Genomic DNA, 17,131 nt, shown 5'->3' on the forward strand with positions numbered 1-17,131 from the left:
CTCGCAAAAAGTGCCAGTAAGCTATTTATTCCTTGTCTAAGAAACATCTGAGGTTGCACAGGGTTAACAGTTTGTTCCTTTGTATTTAGGAATGACTGGTATGTGTCAGCCAAAGACAGAGATACTTTGAGAGTGGAAGTTAGGCAGTCCTTGCATAGATGATACATATCAGGCAAAAATAAAACCACTTTTACTAACTGCAACCACAACCTGATGACAACGTGTTTGTCAGCGAATGACAAGCAAATTGGGTGGGACTGCCATGGCATAGATATTACACACAGACACACAGCCCAGTCAACTGAAGTAACAGCAAAACGGAAACGGAGAAGAAGACCGTGGTTGGTTGTTTCGTCTCTGATGCGTAATTTTGATTTCTGTTCTTGCTGTGTGTAGATATATGGGAAGGGGTAGAGGGAGGTTACGGATAAGATGGAGGTGATCAGGGCGCGGATGAGATGGGTGGGTCCTGTGTTAAAGCGGTTGTTTGACTTGCAAAGCAGGCCTGGGCGCTCAGGAACGGGGCATTGAGGGAAGGCCCTTCCCTGGGAAGTGGAAACATCAGGGACACAGACAGTTGCTGCGCTGCTTTGTGCTGGGCTGCAGGCCTTGTCACCCACAGGCATGAATTAGTGATAAGGAATGTTTCAAGCCATGAGGAGGTGTCAGGATCAGGTTTGTTGCACTGTGTTTCCTCTTTCTTTCTTTCTTAGTGCTCTTTACAGGTTATTCGGGGACAGGTGGCTCCTGTATGCAGAGTAGTCCCTCCATGCTTTGTTGGCACTGAATTGTGTTTGCGTGTGTGTGTGTGTGTGTGTGTGTGTGTGTGTGTGTGTGTTTTATCTCCTCTCAGCTCAGCTTCTTTACCCCACAAAGCCGTGACCCAGGGTCAGCAGTGTATGTAAGGGGGATAACGCACTATGCAAGCTTGCAGCAAAGCCAGTTCTAGTGCAGGTGCTCTGTGCCTGTGTTATAAAAGCAGGTTGGCTGGGGTCTGGATGGGCTCTCAGAGATCATTTTCCACCTGTGAAGGACGTGACCGGTAGCCATGTGGTTGCCCTTTCTCTTGCTCTGTCTTCCCTCTCCATCTCACTCTGCTCTCTCTTCCTCCCTCCCTCCCTCACTCCCCCCTCCTGTGCCATCTCTCTTTGTCTTTGCCCTCGTCTCCCTCCCCTCACTCAGCATATTCAGATGAGGGGTTGGATAATAAAATTTGCTCATATGTCTGGCAGCCCGGAGCTTTGTAAAAGAAATTGGCTGTGTTTGCGGAGGGTTTGTGGACAGTTGCCTATCAAAACTGAACTGAGTTAAGTAAGAAGCGTAAAGTAAGGAGCAAGAAATGGTCCAACCATTAAACTTTGTACCATTTATCAAACAAGAGAGTAGTCTTGTGTTATTTGAAAGTACAAACTTTTATCTCAGTATTCTCTTTATCAAGATGTGTAGCCTAAATGAAAACAATCATTGACCCATTTAGAGGTACATAAGTTTCAACAAACGTTGGCTCTCCTCCTTCTGCCTGCCCCTCCAGAGAAGCCTTTTTAAAAGACTTAACCTAACTCTTACCTGTGGACAGATTGACATGTTGCCAGATTTCTAGGTGTGGAGACAAATAGGCGTTGCTTTTGACAGGAGAAAACAGAACATAACAAGAAAGAGAAAAGGTGAACACAGGTAGGAGAGAGGAGAGGCAGCCAGGTTAGGCAGGTTTGGTAGTGGGGTGTAGCGTACGAACATACCAGGAGGGCTGATCTGAAGGAATGTCATTTGAATGCCTCATCCTTGTAGAGAGCGACACACTCAACGCATCCTCCAACCCCACCCCCCGGCCTCACCCCCTGCTGGGTCTCCCTGGCAGATGGAGAAGGGGGGGGCGAGGGTTGGATGGGGTGAATGGCCTATATGCGTGTTTTACGTGCGTGTGTGTTTTGTGCGTTATTGATGTCTCTGTGGTGTTACAGTATTTGCTTGTGTGAGTGTGTTAATAGAGAAATCGAGGATGGCTTGTTCTGCTGAACCCCCCCGCTCCCCCCACTGCGCAGGCTTCAGTCGATCATTTTAATCTCCCCCCCACACGTGAGCGAGGGGACAGCCTTTCCTGAAACTTGGCACACAGTACAGGGTGGGGTAACCAGCTCAGACCGGATTGACAACCTCCCTTTTTAATACTGTTCCCTCGCAGCTTGTTGCGTGTCCTCTTCCTCCTCCTGTGGAGTTTTTCCACAGGGTCTGCTCTGGCACCCCCCCCGCCTACCACCCCCCTTTCCTCCACCTCCCTCGCTCTCCTCCCTAGCTCTCGACTGACACAGAGCGCACGAGTTGCACAGCCCAGCTCCCAGCATGCACTCTGATCCCCACTGCCCTCTGCCTATCTGTCCTCCACGACCTCTTACTTGGTTTCTTGCATGAGTGCATGCACACACACCCATAAATGTAGGCACGTATACAAGGAAACAGGCACTCGACTACCTGCACACATACAGTATATAGTGCAAACATCTTCACTTAGTCCTTCCCACACTCATGGTGTTTTAGAAGGCAAAATATAGTTAAAATGGTTCAGAAACTTATGAATTGCACATTGTCATTTTGCTGTTGTTTTGTAGTAAAGATGTAAATATACCTGTTATGCCAGTCGATTTAAAATCAGATTGTGATGTGCCGCACTGACGTGTTACTGTGTGGTTTCTTTCCAGTTACTTAGGACACTCTCTTAAGGCTCTTGAGTTAAATGCTTGAATTGTCTATTTTTGCTACTTTCATTTTTGGAGCTCCTTAGAAAAATTATTATTTACAGCATTCAACATGAATGGAAAATGTAAAGCATCCAATGTGAAGTTCAGTTTCAGGTTTTTCACAACTTGAATTACTTTGATTAGTCTTTGGGTATAAGAAACACGTTATGTGACGAATTTTGATATGTATGGCTTGTGTATTAAAACACACATTAACATGAACCTATCGATGAGTTGGCATGAAAAATCAGTAGAGAAGTTGTTGCATTGCCAGGATATTAATGAATAAAGATGACTTGTTAGAGTGAATCATTTTAGATTCTATTTAGAGACTGAAAAAGTCAGTACACAGTTTCCTTGGATGAAGGTCATGAGCATACAATATATAGGATAGAGAAAAATAATACAAACAAATGTTTAAATGGGTCATATTAGGTTTCAGACCAATTATCAGTATTCATAAACCACATATGCACTGTATACTGTTATACTATTATATTTCAACTTGTTATAGTTGTTTCTAAGTCATTGCAGTTTGTCTGTGTTTGACAGATGTTGCCATGCCATATTAAATGATTTTGTGGTTGTTGTTTTTTTATCTGTGATGTCTTGCTTTGAAAGCTCATATATCAACATGCTTGTTACCAAACCTGTTTTATAGCTGATAACAATGCTAATTGGCCAGCAACCTGATATGACCCGACTTTGTAGATACGAGTCTTTATGTGTGTATTTTTCAACTGTGACCTCAGTGAACGTTCTGTGTGTACTGGGTTGTGTTCTGAAGCGTTCTGGTGTATATTTCTGACTGTGGTCAATCAATTAATCAATATTCCTCTCTCTTTCTTTATCCACATAAAGAATGGCATGAACTGATCTCTTATTTTCCTTTTTGTCTCACCCCTCCATCCCATCCCTCTATCCAACACTTTTACCCTCAGACAGGCAGACGGACAGACGGCAGGACGGATACACGGGTGGGGGCTGTGCTAGGCGGCTCGGCGGCAGGCTGGTGGAAGATGTCGTCAGGAGCCGGTGGGAGGGGCGGAAGGCGGCTCAGGGGGACAGCAAGCAGCGGTGGTGGAGGAGGGAGAGGAGGGGCAGGGGAGGCAGAGGAAGGCCCCGTGGGGATCCCCTTCCCTGAGCACAGCGCAGACATCCTTGGCAGCCTGAACAAGCAGCGGCTAAGCGGCCTGCTGTGTGACGTGCTCCTGGTTACCCAGGACCGGGAGTTCCCAGCTCATCGTTCCGTCCTGGCGTCCTGCAGCTCCTACTTCCACAAGCTCTTCACTTCCGGTGTTGCCGCTGACCAACAGAACGTCTACAACATCGACTTTGTGGCGGCGGAGGCTCTGGGAGCGTTGTTGGACTTTGCCTACACAGCCACGTTGACAGTCAGCCATAGCAGTGTGGCTGACATCCTTGCCGCTGCGCGCCTCCTGGAAATCCCACCTGTCCAGGATGTCTGTACACACCTGCTGGACACCAAAGTGCTCTCCCCGCCGGTACAAGACCATTATAAAAATAGAACTGACATGTGTTAAAGTTGAATTAAAGCTTTGAGATGAGATTTGATCCGCTCTGCCTTAATGAGTTAGGGGCACCATAAGCAACCCATTGTAAGTGTTAAATGAATTTATAGCAAAGCACAGACCAGTACAGTTCATGCTGAGTAAATGTGTTGTGGAACTGATTCAAAATCTAGTTCTCTTAGGGCATGAGGTGTCTGGTCATCATACCATCCCCTTCATTAAATAGTCAGCATAGTCAAGCTTACATCATGGCCTTTATCAGTCTCTCTCACTATGCCAAACGCACGCCCACAGCCTTGGGGTTAGTTCAACACTTACTCATTCTGAGCCAATAGTGAGTGTGGAAGGACAGCATGCTCTTTCGCAGACTACAGACACAGCATATCACAGCTACACTTGATCGTGTTGAAGTGTAGCTGTGATGTGCTGTGTCTGAATACATAATGCTCTACATCATGTGATAATCACAGCTCCACTTCACTGTGATGATCACATCATGCAAGGCATTTCAAAGATCTTCACTGGCTCCCGGGTGTTTATTTTTTTGTCTTTACGACCCAAAAAGAATTCAACACTGACACTTTATAAGAAATACCGAATTTACAGTTAATTTTAAAATGTGTACAGGGCTCTGTTCTACTTCATTGTCATTCATACCCACCCCAGTTAGCAATGTGTTTTGCCAATTAGCTTTTTATTTCCTCATTGCACATGCATTTGCTCATGGGCATACTAAGCCCTTGAGAGTGCATCCAGGATACTCAGATAGTGATCTGCCCATCCTTACAGGCCTTACAGTTGTAGATTTAGGTCTTCCTAGTTAGCCTTCACCTGATGTGCGTTATATAAAGTGAATTTTTAAATGTCATTTTTATTTTCTACTTAGCCTCTCTCTCTCTCTCTCTCTCTCTCTCTCTCCCTCTCTCTCTCTCTCTCTCTCTCTCTCTCTCTCTCTCTCTCTCTCTCTCTCTCTCTCTCTCTCTCTATCCTTTTTTTTGAGCAAACTTTCACTGAAATTTGTCCTTCCTTCCTCGTCATGTTTCACTAGGCGGGCATTGAGCGAAGAGATGAAGATGAAGATGAGGAGGGGAAGGGCAGAGGAGGCAGGGATCAGGGGAACCGGGTGCGGGCCCGGGAGTACCTGGAGTACTTCCAGAGAGGGGCGCACTGGAGCAGCAGCTGCAGCACGCCGGAGCTCAGGGACCTGCCCACACACCTGCACTTTAGCCACGGTAACGGTGGGGCCCCCAGCAACGGGGCTCCTGCTGGCCCCGGTGAGTACTACTCCCCCCTGGCCCTTGCTCTGGCCCAGGCCCCCACACAGGAACCAGAGGAAGAGGATGAGGATGATGAGGAAGATGAGGATGGGGAAGCAATGCAAGGGAACGGAGCAAGCCTGGGGTCATCTTACTACCCTCCTTCCCAAAATGGGCACTTCTACCTCCCCCCTGAGTCAAGGCTGGGGCAGGAGACAGAGGTGGAGGATGGAGGTAGGGAGGTGATGGCGAGGGAGAGGGGTTCTGCCAGTGCCCTACTGCAGCAGATGATGGACTCCATCGAGAGGCAGAAGGAGCGTGCAACAACTGGGGAGGAACAGGGAGATGGGGATGACCCCGACATGGAATTTTACTTGAATTATTTTAACAGCTCGCAGCATGAGGATACAGCTTCTGCTGATGTGACACAGGGAGTGCCGCCGCTCTGGCTATCACGGGGCAGAGCAGGCCAAGAGAGAGTAGGAGGAGGGGAGAGGGGAGTGGGAGAGAGAGCCAGCGGGGGTGGAGGAGGAGGAGGTGGAGGAGAGAGGAAGATGCGCTCTAAGGCCTTTCAGAAATGCCCCATATGCTCCAAGGTCATTCAAGGAGCAGGCAAGCTACCCCGCCACATCCGAACGCACACGGGAGAGAAACCCTATGAATGCGCCATCTGCAAAGTGCGCTTTACCAGGTAAGCCCAATTAATGAAGTGCCTACCCCATGTCAGATCTACTAATAGTCTTGGATTTGGCACTGTACACAAACTGCCCAACAGTGGGAAACACCACAAAGCCAGCAGGAGTATTAGCACTAACCAACTTAGCTTTGCATTAAGGAGGCAGAGCCATTTGTGAATCTAAATGTTTACCTGCACCGCAGACTGACTGAGTATCCCTAACCAAGGTTTTTGCAATGTCACATTGTGGCCAAATGCTAATCAAAATGGCATGTGGAACATTCCAGCTCTGAGAGAGGGGGTCAGGTGGTTATAAAGGTCTGTTTTATTGTGACAGCCTTCATAGCAAAGTCCTGGAATTTTAACATAGGGGTCCTATAAAAGAAGGCTGTGCCATGGTAGTGTTATCTAGTGGAGGGCTGCTATAAAGTGCTGTGTTCTGATACAGAGGGGGATTACAGGCCCTGGATGGCGCTCTGTGTGCTCCAATGCAGTAATTTGAACTTTTGATCGCTGGTTATGTTGATTATTGCCCATGGCAGAGTAGTTACACCACCCCCCTCCCCTCTCTCTCTCTCTCTCTCTCTGTCACTCTTTTACCTCTCTAATGAAATCTGCCATGTGCCGCTCAGATAAATGTTGCTAGTCTGCTGCTAGGGACTTGAGTCAACATGGTTTTCCCCATATTTTGAAGTCCTGACTTTTCCTTGAAATCATTCCTTTAATTAATTAATCAGTGGACTTGTGCTGGAAATAGATGCAGTAGGCTAGAAATACCCAGAAACCTCTGCTGGCATGACAGGGAGGGAAGACCAATCTGAATTTGCCTTCTAGCTAAATTCGACCGGCAGTGGGAAGGGGGTATTGTAATCTTAATCCTGTTTGATCAGGGTTAAGAGTGTGCCTCGCACGGTAATAAATCACTCTGTCCTTTAAATAATTCACCTCTGTCAGTGTGCCACTTTGTTCTAATGCTTTGGCCTGGGTGTATGTGTGCATTCATGTGTGTGTTTCACCTAATGTACATGTTTCTTTGTTCATTTTCATATTTGGGACACAGTTTGTACAAACCTGGGTTGCAGTGTGTTTATTTGTTTGCTTGTATGACAGCTAATCCACTTACATGGCGTGTGTGTGTATGTGTGTGCGTGTGTGTATGTGTGTGCGTGTGCGTGTGTGTGTGTGCTCAAATTGAGTTGTCTTAACTACGCTTGTTTGTTTAGGAGCCCTGTGCCATGGGTGCAGAAGGGTTAGACGATTAAAGAGCTCGGGAGCTCGAGAGATAGTAAGGGCTAAAGGGGGGAGGGAGGGACAAGAGTCAGATGAAGGCCAAGGCAGCCTGATAAAGTTTAGTGGGCGGTCTATCAGCGCAAAGTAAAAAATGTTCCAGGATGTACTGAGATGACTTAGAGAAGTAAAGTCATAGTTTGGTCTTGTTTGGATCAGAGTGTAAAATGTTGTAGAACTCACAAATTATTGGAAAGTAAGTCTTCCATAACAACTATTTTATGTGCTTAGAGGTGAAACCTACTCTTATACAACATTCAATCAAATTATAGCTTGTGGAACTAGGGTACAAAATTGATGACGTTTTACAGACTCATCTATAATTCAGCACTACTAAACGATAAATGTCAAGTTTTCTAAATGATTTTGGAATTGTTCCGCTACAGAAAGACATTGAAGTCTTAATTTTCTATTCACAAAACGCATGTATTTCTCGGGTCTGTCAATTGTTATGCTCTCATCCTCAAAGCAAAGTTAACAGAAATCGTAAAAATGCCAACTGACACAGTGAACGTTGAGCTTTCTCGTCAGTCCACAGTTGAGCTCTTGTGTGCAATTACACAGATAAAGATGTAAAGTTTATGGCTTCTCCTCAGTTGGCCCAACTGCCCTCACTGAATAATCGCACTGGAAGAGATCCAAAAGATGGCTGTTTAATAGGAAATAAAACCATCCAAAGCATATTACGCTGGCCACTGCACACACTAGAATTAATCATATATTTTGAGTTAATTATTTTGCATTATATTAGATAGCCTGATTAGTAACTGAGGCTGAAAAGAAAACGTGAAGCTGTCTCTGTGCACTAAGTATATTCAAATAGATGTGAGCAGACCATCTTTTGCGTTTGAATTTTTTGTCTGTGTATTCTGATGTGATCTTGTTCGTTTTCTCTCTCACAGGCAGGACAAACTCAAGGTTCATATGCGGAAGCATACAGGAGAGAAGCCTTACCTGTGTACGCAATGTGGAGCCGCCTTTGCTCACAACTACGACCTGAAGAACCACATGCGCGTACACACTGGCCTGCGCCCCTATCAGTGCTCAAGCTGCTTCAAGACTTTCGTGCGCTCGGATCACCTGCACCGCCACCTCAAGAAGGACGGCTGCAACGGCATCCCTTCTCGTAGAGGCCGAAAGCCTCGGGTGCGAGAGCCAGGGCTCCTCGATGCCCCCCTGGGCCTGCTGAGCCCCGGCTCTGACACAGGCCCCGGGCCTCGTACCATCAGGGGACGGCGGCGCTCGGAGGCGTCCTCAGCAGCAGAGGTGGATGGGGCTGCTGGAGCTCATGCACACAGTCCTCAGCTGCAGGAGTTGGCAGGGGAGACAGGGCCCTGAGACTGCAGGGGCGACAAGGACGCTGCTGGACACCATAGTCACTCTGCACCGCCTGTGAGACAGGCCAGTGAACAGAGAGGAGAAAAAACATGCAAAGGCAAACTTTAAAAAACAAACAAAACAACTAACTATTCCTCTATAAACCAAATCAGGGTGTCACAAAAATCTAATCTTTATATTTCTTTCTCCTTTTACTTTTACTAGGAAATGGAGTAGACTTGCAAGCACTTGAGTCGGTTTATCTGTTGAAGAGCAAAGAACGCTTCAAATCATGCACCCATGACGTCCACTTTCTGGGCCATTTCTTTCTTTATAATATTAGGGGTTTTATACATTGGCATATGTGCTTAGGCAAATGTATGATAGATACAAAGAAACTCTGAGCAACTATGCAGTTGATTTAGATTTTTATTGGTTTTGTCCTCACAGCCTTCAAGCTCTAAGCAAGGTGTCTATCAAGCACCTTCTGGCTGCTGTACGGGTGAAGCGAGGACAAATCCTCCCAGTGAAAACAACTCTTTTTCTATTCTTTTGCAGGTCTGAAATGTACAGTTACCATAGAAACAACATTGCCACAATATGGCATATGCAAGGAAAAGTCACCACAATTTTGATGCAACAGTTTTTTCTCTCTAAATGTTCCAGAAAGAATCAGACAAGGGTTTGATTGAAGTGTTGCTTTCTCTATAAAATGCATTTTAAGAATATATGGTTTGTCTTATTGAAAAACAAATTGATGTTGAGTCAAATCCATTTTATTGGGGGCTCATCAATTGCAGGACTAGGGAATATGAGGGGTGGAGGGTTTGTGTTTTTGAAGCACTACCATCGTCAATGTATTTGTTGGCTTGACTACGTCGCCTCTTATCCCTCACAACCCTGCAATTTCAGCATTTCTGTTTTCCCTTTTGATTTTGTCTTAATTTTTTTGTCGTTCTTTTTGTTGACTGCTTCGGGTACTTGACACTTTATAATTGTATACATGTATATACAGCAGGTGGTGATATGACATTGGTCCCCTCTTAATGCTGAGGTGTACTTATCGGGTTTTTCCTCCTTGGCTTGATGTCATATTTCTCACTGAGTGAAGCTTGTGGGTGAACAAACTGTATGAATGTTTGATGAAAAAAGAAAAGAACATTGAATCACCCATTTGTCCTAAACTTAACACTTGACATGTATAGTTCCTGCCCAAAGGATGAGGAGGTCGAATGAATGAATGTGCTTAACTTTGTGCAGTTTTTCGGAATCTGTCCTTGTGTGACAAGGCGCGGGTAGCATTTAACCAATCGCAGGTTAAAGGAATGGCAGGGAGCCCGAGTGAGAGATTGACAAAGAGTACGAAGAAGAGATAGATGAGCACCTTTTTCTATGTTTGCACAGCTTTACTAAAGATATCCAACAGAGCGAGAAAGAGGTATATTTAAAGGAAGTGGGCTGGTGTTGGGGAGGGAGTGAGAGGAGGTTTATGTATCATGCTTATTCCAATCTTTTTGCCCTAGGGACCACACAACCGTGAGGCAACCTGTATGATGAAGAGAGCAATAAATACCTGTCCAAGTTGGGAGGCCGAATAGGAGCACAGCTGCAGCTGGTTGATGGGGGAGGGGAACAGGGGAAGGGGAGGGGGATCTCACAATGTCTGTTGCATTCCAAAAAATAATCTCCCCCAGCTCAGCCACGTTTCCAGGCAGGAGGGGATCAAATCAGGCCTTTTCTCTCCCTCTCTCTCCCTCTGTAGTCCTCTAATGCCCCCGAACCAGCCTGGAGGGGATATTATTATATTAGAGCCTGGTGTTATTGTGGGTAGGACGCCTGGTGCTGGCAGTTTAGTGTGTGAGTGTGTTTACATGTACGTGTGTTTGTGTACATGTGTGTGCGTGGCAGCCAGGGTCGCTCTGGCCACATCATCACTGTGTGAGTCAGCCACAGCCTGTTCAAACATGCACCCTGAGCTGCCAGCCCCAATGCACTTTCTCTGTCTCTCTCTCTCACACACACATTCACAGTCACTCACTGAGTCCAGGTATCCTGTAGAGAAGGGGAAAACACCAGAGCTGACATATCTGTCTGAATATTGTTAGTGACTCCATACATCTGGATTTGTTAGTCTTAAAATATCCAAGTTGTCTTATTGTACTCCAAATCCAATGTTATTTTCCAAACTTGCACGTTGAGCCTTTGAGTCAAGAACAGAACATGCGTGTGATTTAGACACCCCCCCCCCCACCTCACCCTATAACTTCTGCAGTAGTGCTTTAGTTCAACTATCAGTCCATTGCACCCTAATTGGAAAGAGGCAGGCTATGAATGCACTTTGTTACTGAGGAGGGCACTTTTGTCAACGAAACGGGTACTTTGAAACAAACCAGTTGCAAATGAGATCAGTCCTTTTGTCTGTCTGTGGTGATGAAGTTGTGCTCCTTCACTGGTTTTGTTCAGGTTTTGATGACGAGCTGCCAAAAAACCCAGAAATATATGAGTTAAGATCTCTAAATGAGACTGCGGTCGGGTTCAGATACAGGCTGGGTTTTGTGACCTTAAAAAAAACAAAAAACAAAATTAATCCATGTAACTGATTGCACTTGAAGTTAGCTGTTAAAGAAATCTAGTGAGTTGTCTTTATGTCTTAATGTAAAGGAAGCGGATAGAAGGAGGAGGCAGACAAAGAAGAAAGGGCACTGTGTGTGTGTGTGTGTGTGTGCGCGTGTGTGCGTGCGTGCGTGCATAGTTTTTCGTGCACGTGCATAAGCATGTTTTGCTGGCTGGCAGGCTGGAGGGTCTCAGGACAAGCTTGGATAAACAAACTTCGTGTCTACCCCATCTGTTCACCAGCTTCTCTCATAACTACACGTGTTCTCTGAGGAACCACAGTGATAATAGGTCCACGGTACCACAGAAGCAAAAATACCATATTGTAAAACAACTCATTGGACAGTTGCTTGTTTACTTCATGGCTCTCTTGGTGCAGATTTGCATAACTCTTTGTTTACCCTTGTTGGTCATTGTCAGGGGTTGGCTAGGTCTTGAGAGTTTTGCTTTCTATTTTTGCCTCTCTGTTATGATAAAGATGGGGTTTATTAATGCACAGTTTGACTCCCACAGGCAGACCAATGTAAGCTGGATACAGTATGTCTACCTGGTTTGTGATCTTTATGTAGTGGTACTTGGTATGGACTGCTTAAACCCATTTTGTCTCGAAGTGAGCCCTGTGAGCCGTCTTAAACATATGTTTCTCGGACCTAAATATTTCCCCAAAAGTCTTATGTTGTTTGTTGATTAACCAAAGCTTTTTGCCCTCAATCTTAGTCTACTGTTAGACTAGAGATATTAAAAGTATGTCTATAATTTATCCAGAATGGGCCTCCCTGACTAAGCCACAGATGCCCTCCTCTTGAATACATATGCAGATAAGTGTGTGTAATCATACAGATATTTACTTGAGTTTGCTTTCTCTTTGTATCCTTGTGGACAATAGAATCAGAGGTTTGAGGATGTATTGTTTTTTTCTGTCTGTCTACATTCGTATTTCTTAAAATAAGGTGTTGTGCTACAGCTATTTTTCTTTCTAACAATTTTACATGGCTGTGCGTGTGTGTGTGTGTGTGTGTGTGTGTGTGTGTGTGTGTGTGTGTGTGTGTGTGTGTGTGTGTATGCGTGTGTGCATGTGTGTATGCGTGTGGGATGGGGTCGTGGTTTTGGGTTGCTGTGCCAGGAGGGTGGGGTAAATGGGTGCTTGGGTGGGGTTATGGATATAAAGCCTGATAGCACTGGAAATGGTGCTTTAGCTGAGAGAGCAAAAGTTTGCACTAATGTTAAATGTCCTTGTCCTGCTTATGGGAGAAGGGCAGGAGACCTCAGAAAGGCCTGCGAGTTTCCATGAGCACAGAGCAGTGTGGTTAATACTCAATGGTCTCATAAAGAGTCCATCCAACCCCTCCATAGAAATAATCATGTACAGTATATTAAAAAAATATACAGACGTCCAACAACAACAAATACCAAAGGAGAAAAAATGGCTGGCATTCAAGTCATTGGACATTTTAAGCTACCAATCTAATGTCGGATTAATAGAGGTTTTATTGTTTAATCTGAAGGCTCTTGAAAAGAGATTGTGGATGTAACTTTATATGGAAACTAGAAATAGTGTGATCAAATCATATTTGCTCTTTATATTGAAATATTCCAAATATACAACATTTAGGCACTTAGAAAGTAGCAAAGACTCCGAAAACATTGGAAACATTTGAGTGTGTCCTGATCTGATGGCTGAGATGTACTGTGTGCAGGTGCCAGAGATATTGAACCCAGTTCTTTTTAAATTTCAGAGATGGGATTTTATCAACGATTGTCTCATGTTCAGTCAACCGATGAATTATGATATGAAATGATAATGGAAAAATATTGTTAAACACTGTTTATTTTGATCCTTTCTGAATTGGATGATTTCAGTTTACTTTTCTGAAAAGGTTGACTTGAATTTTGAAATGTTCTCTAGTTGAAGCAGACTGGGACTTTGAGGCTTTGTCTGAGCAGCACTAAGCTTTTTTCATTGTATGTTTCCAGACAGTTGTATTGTGCAGTGTGAGGCTGAGGCTCAATCCCACCAGGTGGACAGTAAAAAAAATCTAGGGCCACAGTGTGCCTTATGTGGACGTGGACTGACAAAACTCACAACATTTATTTTTTTATTGTTTTTTTTTTACCATAAACACTTTTCTTTCCCAATTTTAAAACCAAATTGTAAAAGCTGATTGGCTTGGTACTGAAATTCATCATTGAGCTGTTTAAGCTTTACTTGAATTCATCTACAATAATGTATCTGTACTAGCCACTACTTCAGAGCTGTGTCTCTGTCAGCCTCTATAGATCCACAACTGGTGTGTCCTCCGCCTCAGCCCCACACCAAGGTTACTCTGACACAGGCTACACTGAGTCTCAGAACACTTGCGTTTTTCCAAATTGACCTTGATATGTTTTGTTTTTTTTCCAATGCTGTTATCAAAGATTTTTGGTTATCCTATCTGAGAAGGCCATAAAACAAAGACGACCAACAACTATGATAACAATTATAACTGTAAATAATCAAACGAAGCAGGACGGGGTGACTGTTAATATTGAGATTTGAAGGGGTTATTTGCTTTGCTTTGTCATTTTCCTGCACACCTGATATTTTTCCGTGTTTTCCATCAGGCTCTTGATGCACAGCAAGCTGAGCGCAGCATATGCAGTACGGCACTATGCGCAGCGTGGCTCTGGCACTTACACAGACAGCCCTGGGTCCTTCAGAGAGGCAGGCTGCTGTCTGTTGGCTGCTCTCAGCCAAGTGGGGACAGTTTGCACTTGGAGTCTTTCTCAGTCTCTGGGGATACAAAGGTTGGCATACAGGGAGGAGGATTAAATACGGGTGGTGGGGGATGGCTGGATGTTGTTTTCAGGGATGAGGTTAGAAAGCCCAGGTGACGGACTTATTTGCTGAGCAATGGTTCAGTGTTGGTCCTCTAAAGCTGGTAGGAATTGCATGGCCACAATATGATAAGAATTGTAATACAAAGGAGGTCACCACAGATTTCACATTGGGGAACTGCAACAAGGAGAATGTTGCGGATCTCTTTTGTCTCTATGTAAGTACTACTCAGGTGGAAAATACACTGCTATGCATTGGGTTTCAATGTCTGCTAAGTTTATGGTATGTCTAATCACCCTCCAAGTTCCATCTCTGTCTTTGCCTTTCTTGTTCATACCAATATTTAACATAATAGTTCCCAGAAAGATAAAAACAGGAACAGTTCCCTCATTGTAAAGTGGCTGTGACCAGCCTATTTCTCCATCTAATATTGATCCAGTGGATTGTTTGTTGGAGGGAAGGAAGCCACTGGAGATTCAGTCTTATTAGTCAGACTGTAACATTTCTGAAAGGAGATGGGGTTGGAGAAACATGGGGGGTGTATGTTCTCTTACTTTCTTCTCCCATCGCTCTCCCTCTCTCTGGACTCAGACTGTACATCTTTGCTGCCGACTGGCCTTTGATCAAAGATCACACACCCTCAGCAGGGGGAATCGACAGGAGAGAAAGGAGGGAGAGGGGATTGGATGAGATGTGGAGTAAGAGACAGTTTCAGTTTTCAGTCACCTAAACCAATTTAGGATACATTCCATAACTTCATACTGTGATTCCCACTTTGGAGTTTTTGGCAGGTATAAAGGATGTGAGTTGGAGACGGCAGGAGGAAATGGTCAACATTTTGCAGTTGGCTGTTTCAGTCAGTCCGTCTAGCCTCACTATCCCTCTACTGTGTGACAGACAGACATGTAGACAGACAGTTAAAAAGGCCCCTGGCGCACCGCTATCCAACTGCCTTTTTTCAGCTTCTGCGATTGTAACAAAAGCACTTTGCGAAAGGCCATCCTGAATTTTGTGTGCTTTTATTTTATGGTTATCACTATTGTTATAATTGTGTTGTTCCTGTTTATGTTTTTTTTGTTTTGTTTTCTCAGTGCAGATGATTATTTAAATGCAAAAAAAGAAAAAACCAACATGATGAAAAAGAAAAAAAAAGAAAAAACTTGAATATTTGCTATCTGGATTGACAGGTGGTCGGAGCTGCCACCTCATCTGGACATAAACAAACACATCTCTGTTCTCATACCTGTTATATGCAGCTTATTGCATAGTCACACAAAGGTAGGGGGGGTTACAGGACAGATCTCCCCCTACCTGCTCTCTGCTTACTGTCTCAGATCTTATTGGGAGAAAGGTCATTTGATCTCATTTTGGGAGACTCCTTTTCTTGAAAAAGAAACCTGTATAACAGTTGCAAAGCTTTCTGAGAAGGCTAGCTGTGCTGAATGTTAAACATGCAGTGTTGTATCCACTGCAGAATCTCTTTGTCTGCAATAACGCCCTGTCTGTTGTTAAAGGCTGGATCTGGTATCCATACAGAGCATAGGTGATTATGAAAGACGGATGAAATGGCCAAATGATCATCATGCACTTTTGCAAATCAGTACGGCAAATTTTGTTGGCCTTAACATCTATGTCAAATCAAGATTATTGCAGTAGAGTGGAAAGAGTAATATTGATCATAATAAGCATTCAATAAATCTATAGTTCAGTAAATGGTTTAACTTGGGAGAGAAAGGAATAGGCTACTATTTATAATAGATTGATTTGTAACTGTGATCATTATGATAATCCTTGTTTTTTCTGATGTACATTTGAAATGGCAGAATGTGTCCCGATTCTCAATCCCGGACATAACTGTAAATACACACGGCGTCACGTTAGGCGGAAAACTGCTGCTCCACTTCTCTCTGTGTGTTCAAACTTTCATCCTTGTTGCACAGCTGACCACACCCCACCTTGTTTTTTCACAACAAGTGTACCCCAAAGGCAGAATACCTGCTGTGAGGAAGTGCGACGTCAGCGAATGTTTTAACCTGCAGAGTGCAGCAGCAGCCGTTCTCCTCTTCTACGTGATTCAGAGTGGATTTACTTTTTTAATCAAACCCCTTTCTCTTCACAAAGGTTGTTGTTTTTTTTTTTTTCTTAGCATAGCAGTCTGTCAGTCCATATCTGTTGGAAGCTGCAGGGGGGGAATATAGGTGATTTTTGGAGAATTTGCACTTTTTGGCGATGAAAAGAAATTGTATTGTATATGAGACCACTAAATCCACACAGTCTAAACCATATAATTCCATTTTGTGTCATTTTTTTTGTTCTGTTCTTTTTTTTTAATATATCCAAAAATGTCTGGCATCTGGTTGTCTGGTTTAAAGAATATAAAATCTTTCTATTAAAAACAATGGTTGCAAAGTTTTGCGTGGATAATTTTGTCTCTTAACTTATCAAACATAATACATTGGTTTGTTACAGTCTGGTTTCTGTAGGCAGTTTTATCTGAATCCATGGTTATACAGTATTTTTACTTAAGTTACGTTGTCCTGTCAAATAAAACTTAAATTTGTAGCGTTACAACGGGGGTCAAAATAACAGAAACAGTGAAATTAAAAACAAAAATCAAACATGATTAGCCCAACAGAGGTATATTGTACCTATATGTATTTAATAGCAGGACTTCTGTATGGCATGAATTGTACTGACGTGGTTGTTATATTGCTTTATTTACTGCACAATACAACCACTCAGAACAAGTCAGTTCTCTACACCAACCACAAGGTGGCAGTAATATCCCTGTTATTATCATTTGAGGATGCAGTGATCCTCAAAGTGCAGCCACACGTCACTGCTGTGTGTGTGTCTCTCTCTCTCTCTCTCTCTCTCTCTCTCTCTCTCTCTCTCTCTCT

The 17,131-nt window shown here is 44.0% G+C and overlaps 1 protein-coding gene across 1 annotated transcript; it reads left to right on the forward strand.

Moving 5' to 3' along the window:
• Positions 1-441: 441 nt before the first annotated feature.
• Positions 442-16,640, forward strand: zbtb7a (zinc finger and BTB domain containing 7a). Its single transcript, XM_051375508.1, has 4 exons — positions 442-675; positions 3,677-4,240; positions 5,316-6,214; positions 8,389-16,640. Exons 1-4 carry the CDS (start codon positions 643-645, stop codon positions 8,822-8,824), a joined length of 1,932 nt encoding a protein of 643 aa, XP_051231468.1. The 5' UTR covers positions 442-642; the 3' UTR covers positions 8,825-16,640.
• Positions 16,641-17,131: the final 491 nt, after the last annotated feature.

Source organism: Dicentrarchus labrax, unplaced genomic scaffold (assembly GCF_905237075.1).
Source record: "Dicentrarchus labrax unplaced genomic scaffold, dlabrax2021, whole genome shotgun sequence".
Lineage (NCBI taxonomy): Eukaryota > Metazoa > Chordata > Actinopteri > Moronidae > Dicentrarchus > Dicentrarchus labrax.

What these genes read in the sequence shown, in the direction of transcription:
- zbtb7a (XM_051375508.1), top strand. Translation starts at nt 643, where the DNA reads ATGTTTCAAGCCATGAGGAGGTGTCAGGATCAG. An exon ending in TGAGGAGGTGTCAGGATCAG is followed by an intron (nt 676 to 3,676) that starts GTTTGTTGCACT and finishes TTTTACCCTCAG; the next exon opens with ACAGGCAGACGGACAGACGG. An exon ending in CCAAAGTGCTCTCCCCGCCG is followed by an intron (nt 4,241 to 5,315) that starts GTACAAGACCAT and finishes ATGTTTCACTAG; the next exon opens with GCGGGCATTGAGCGAAGAGA.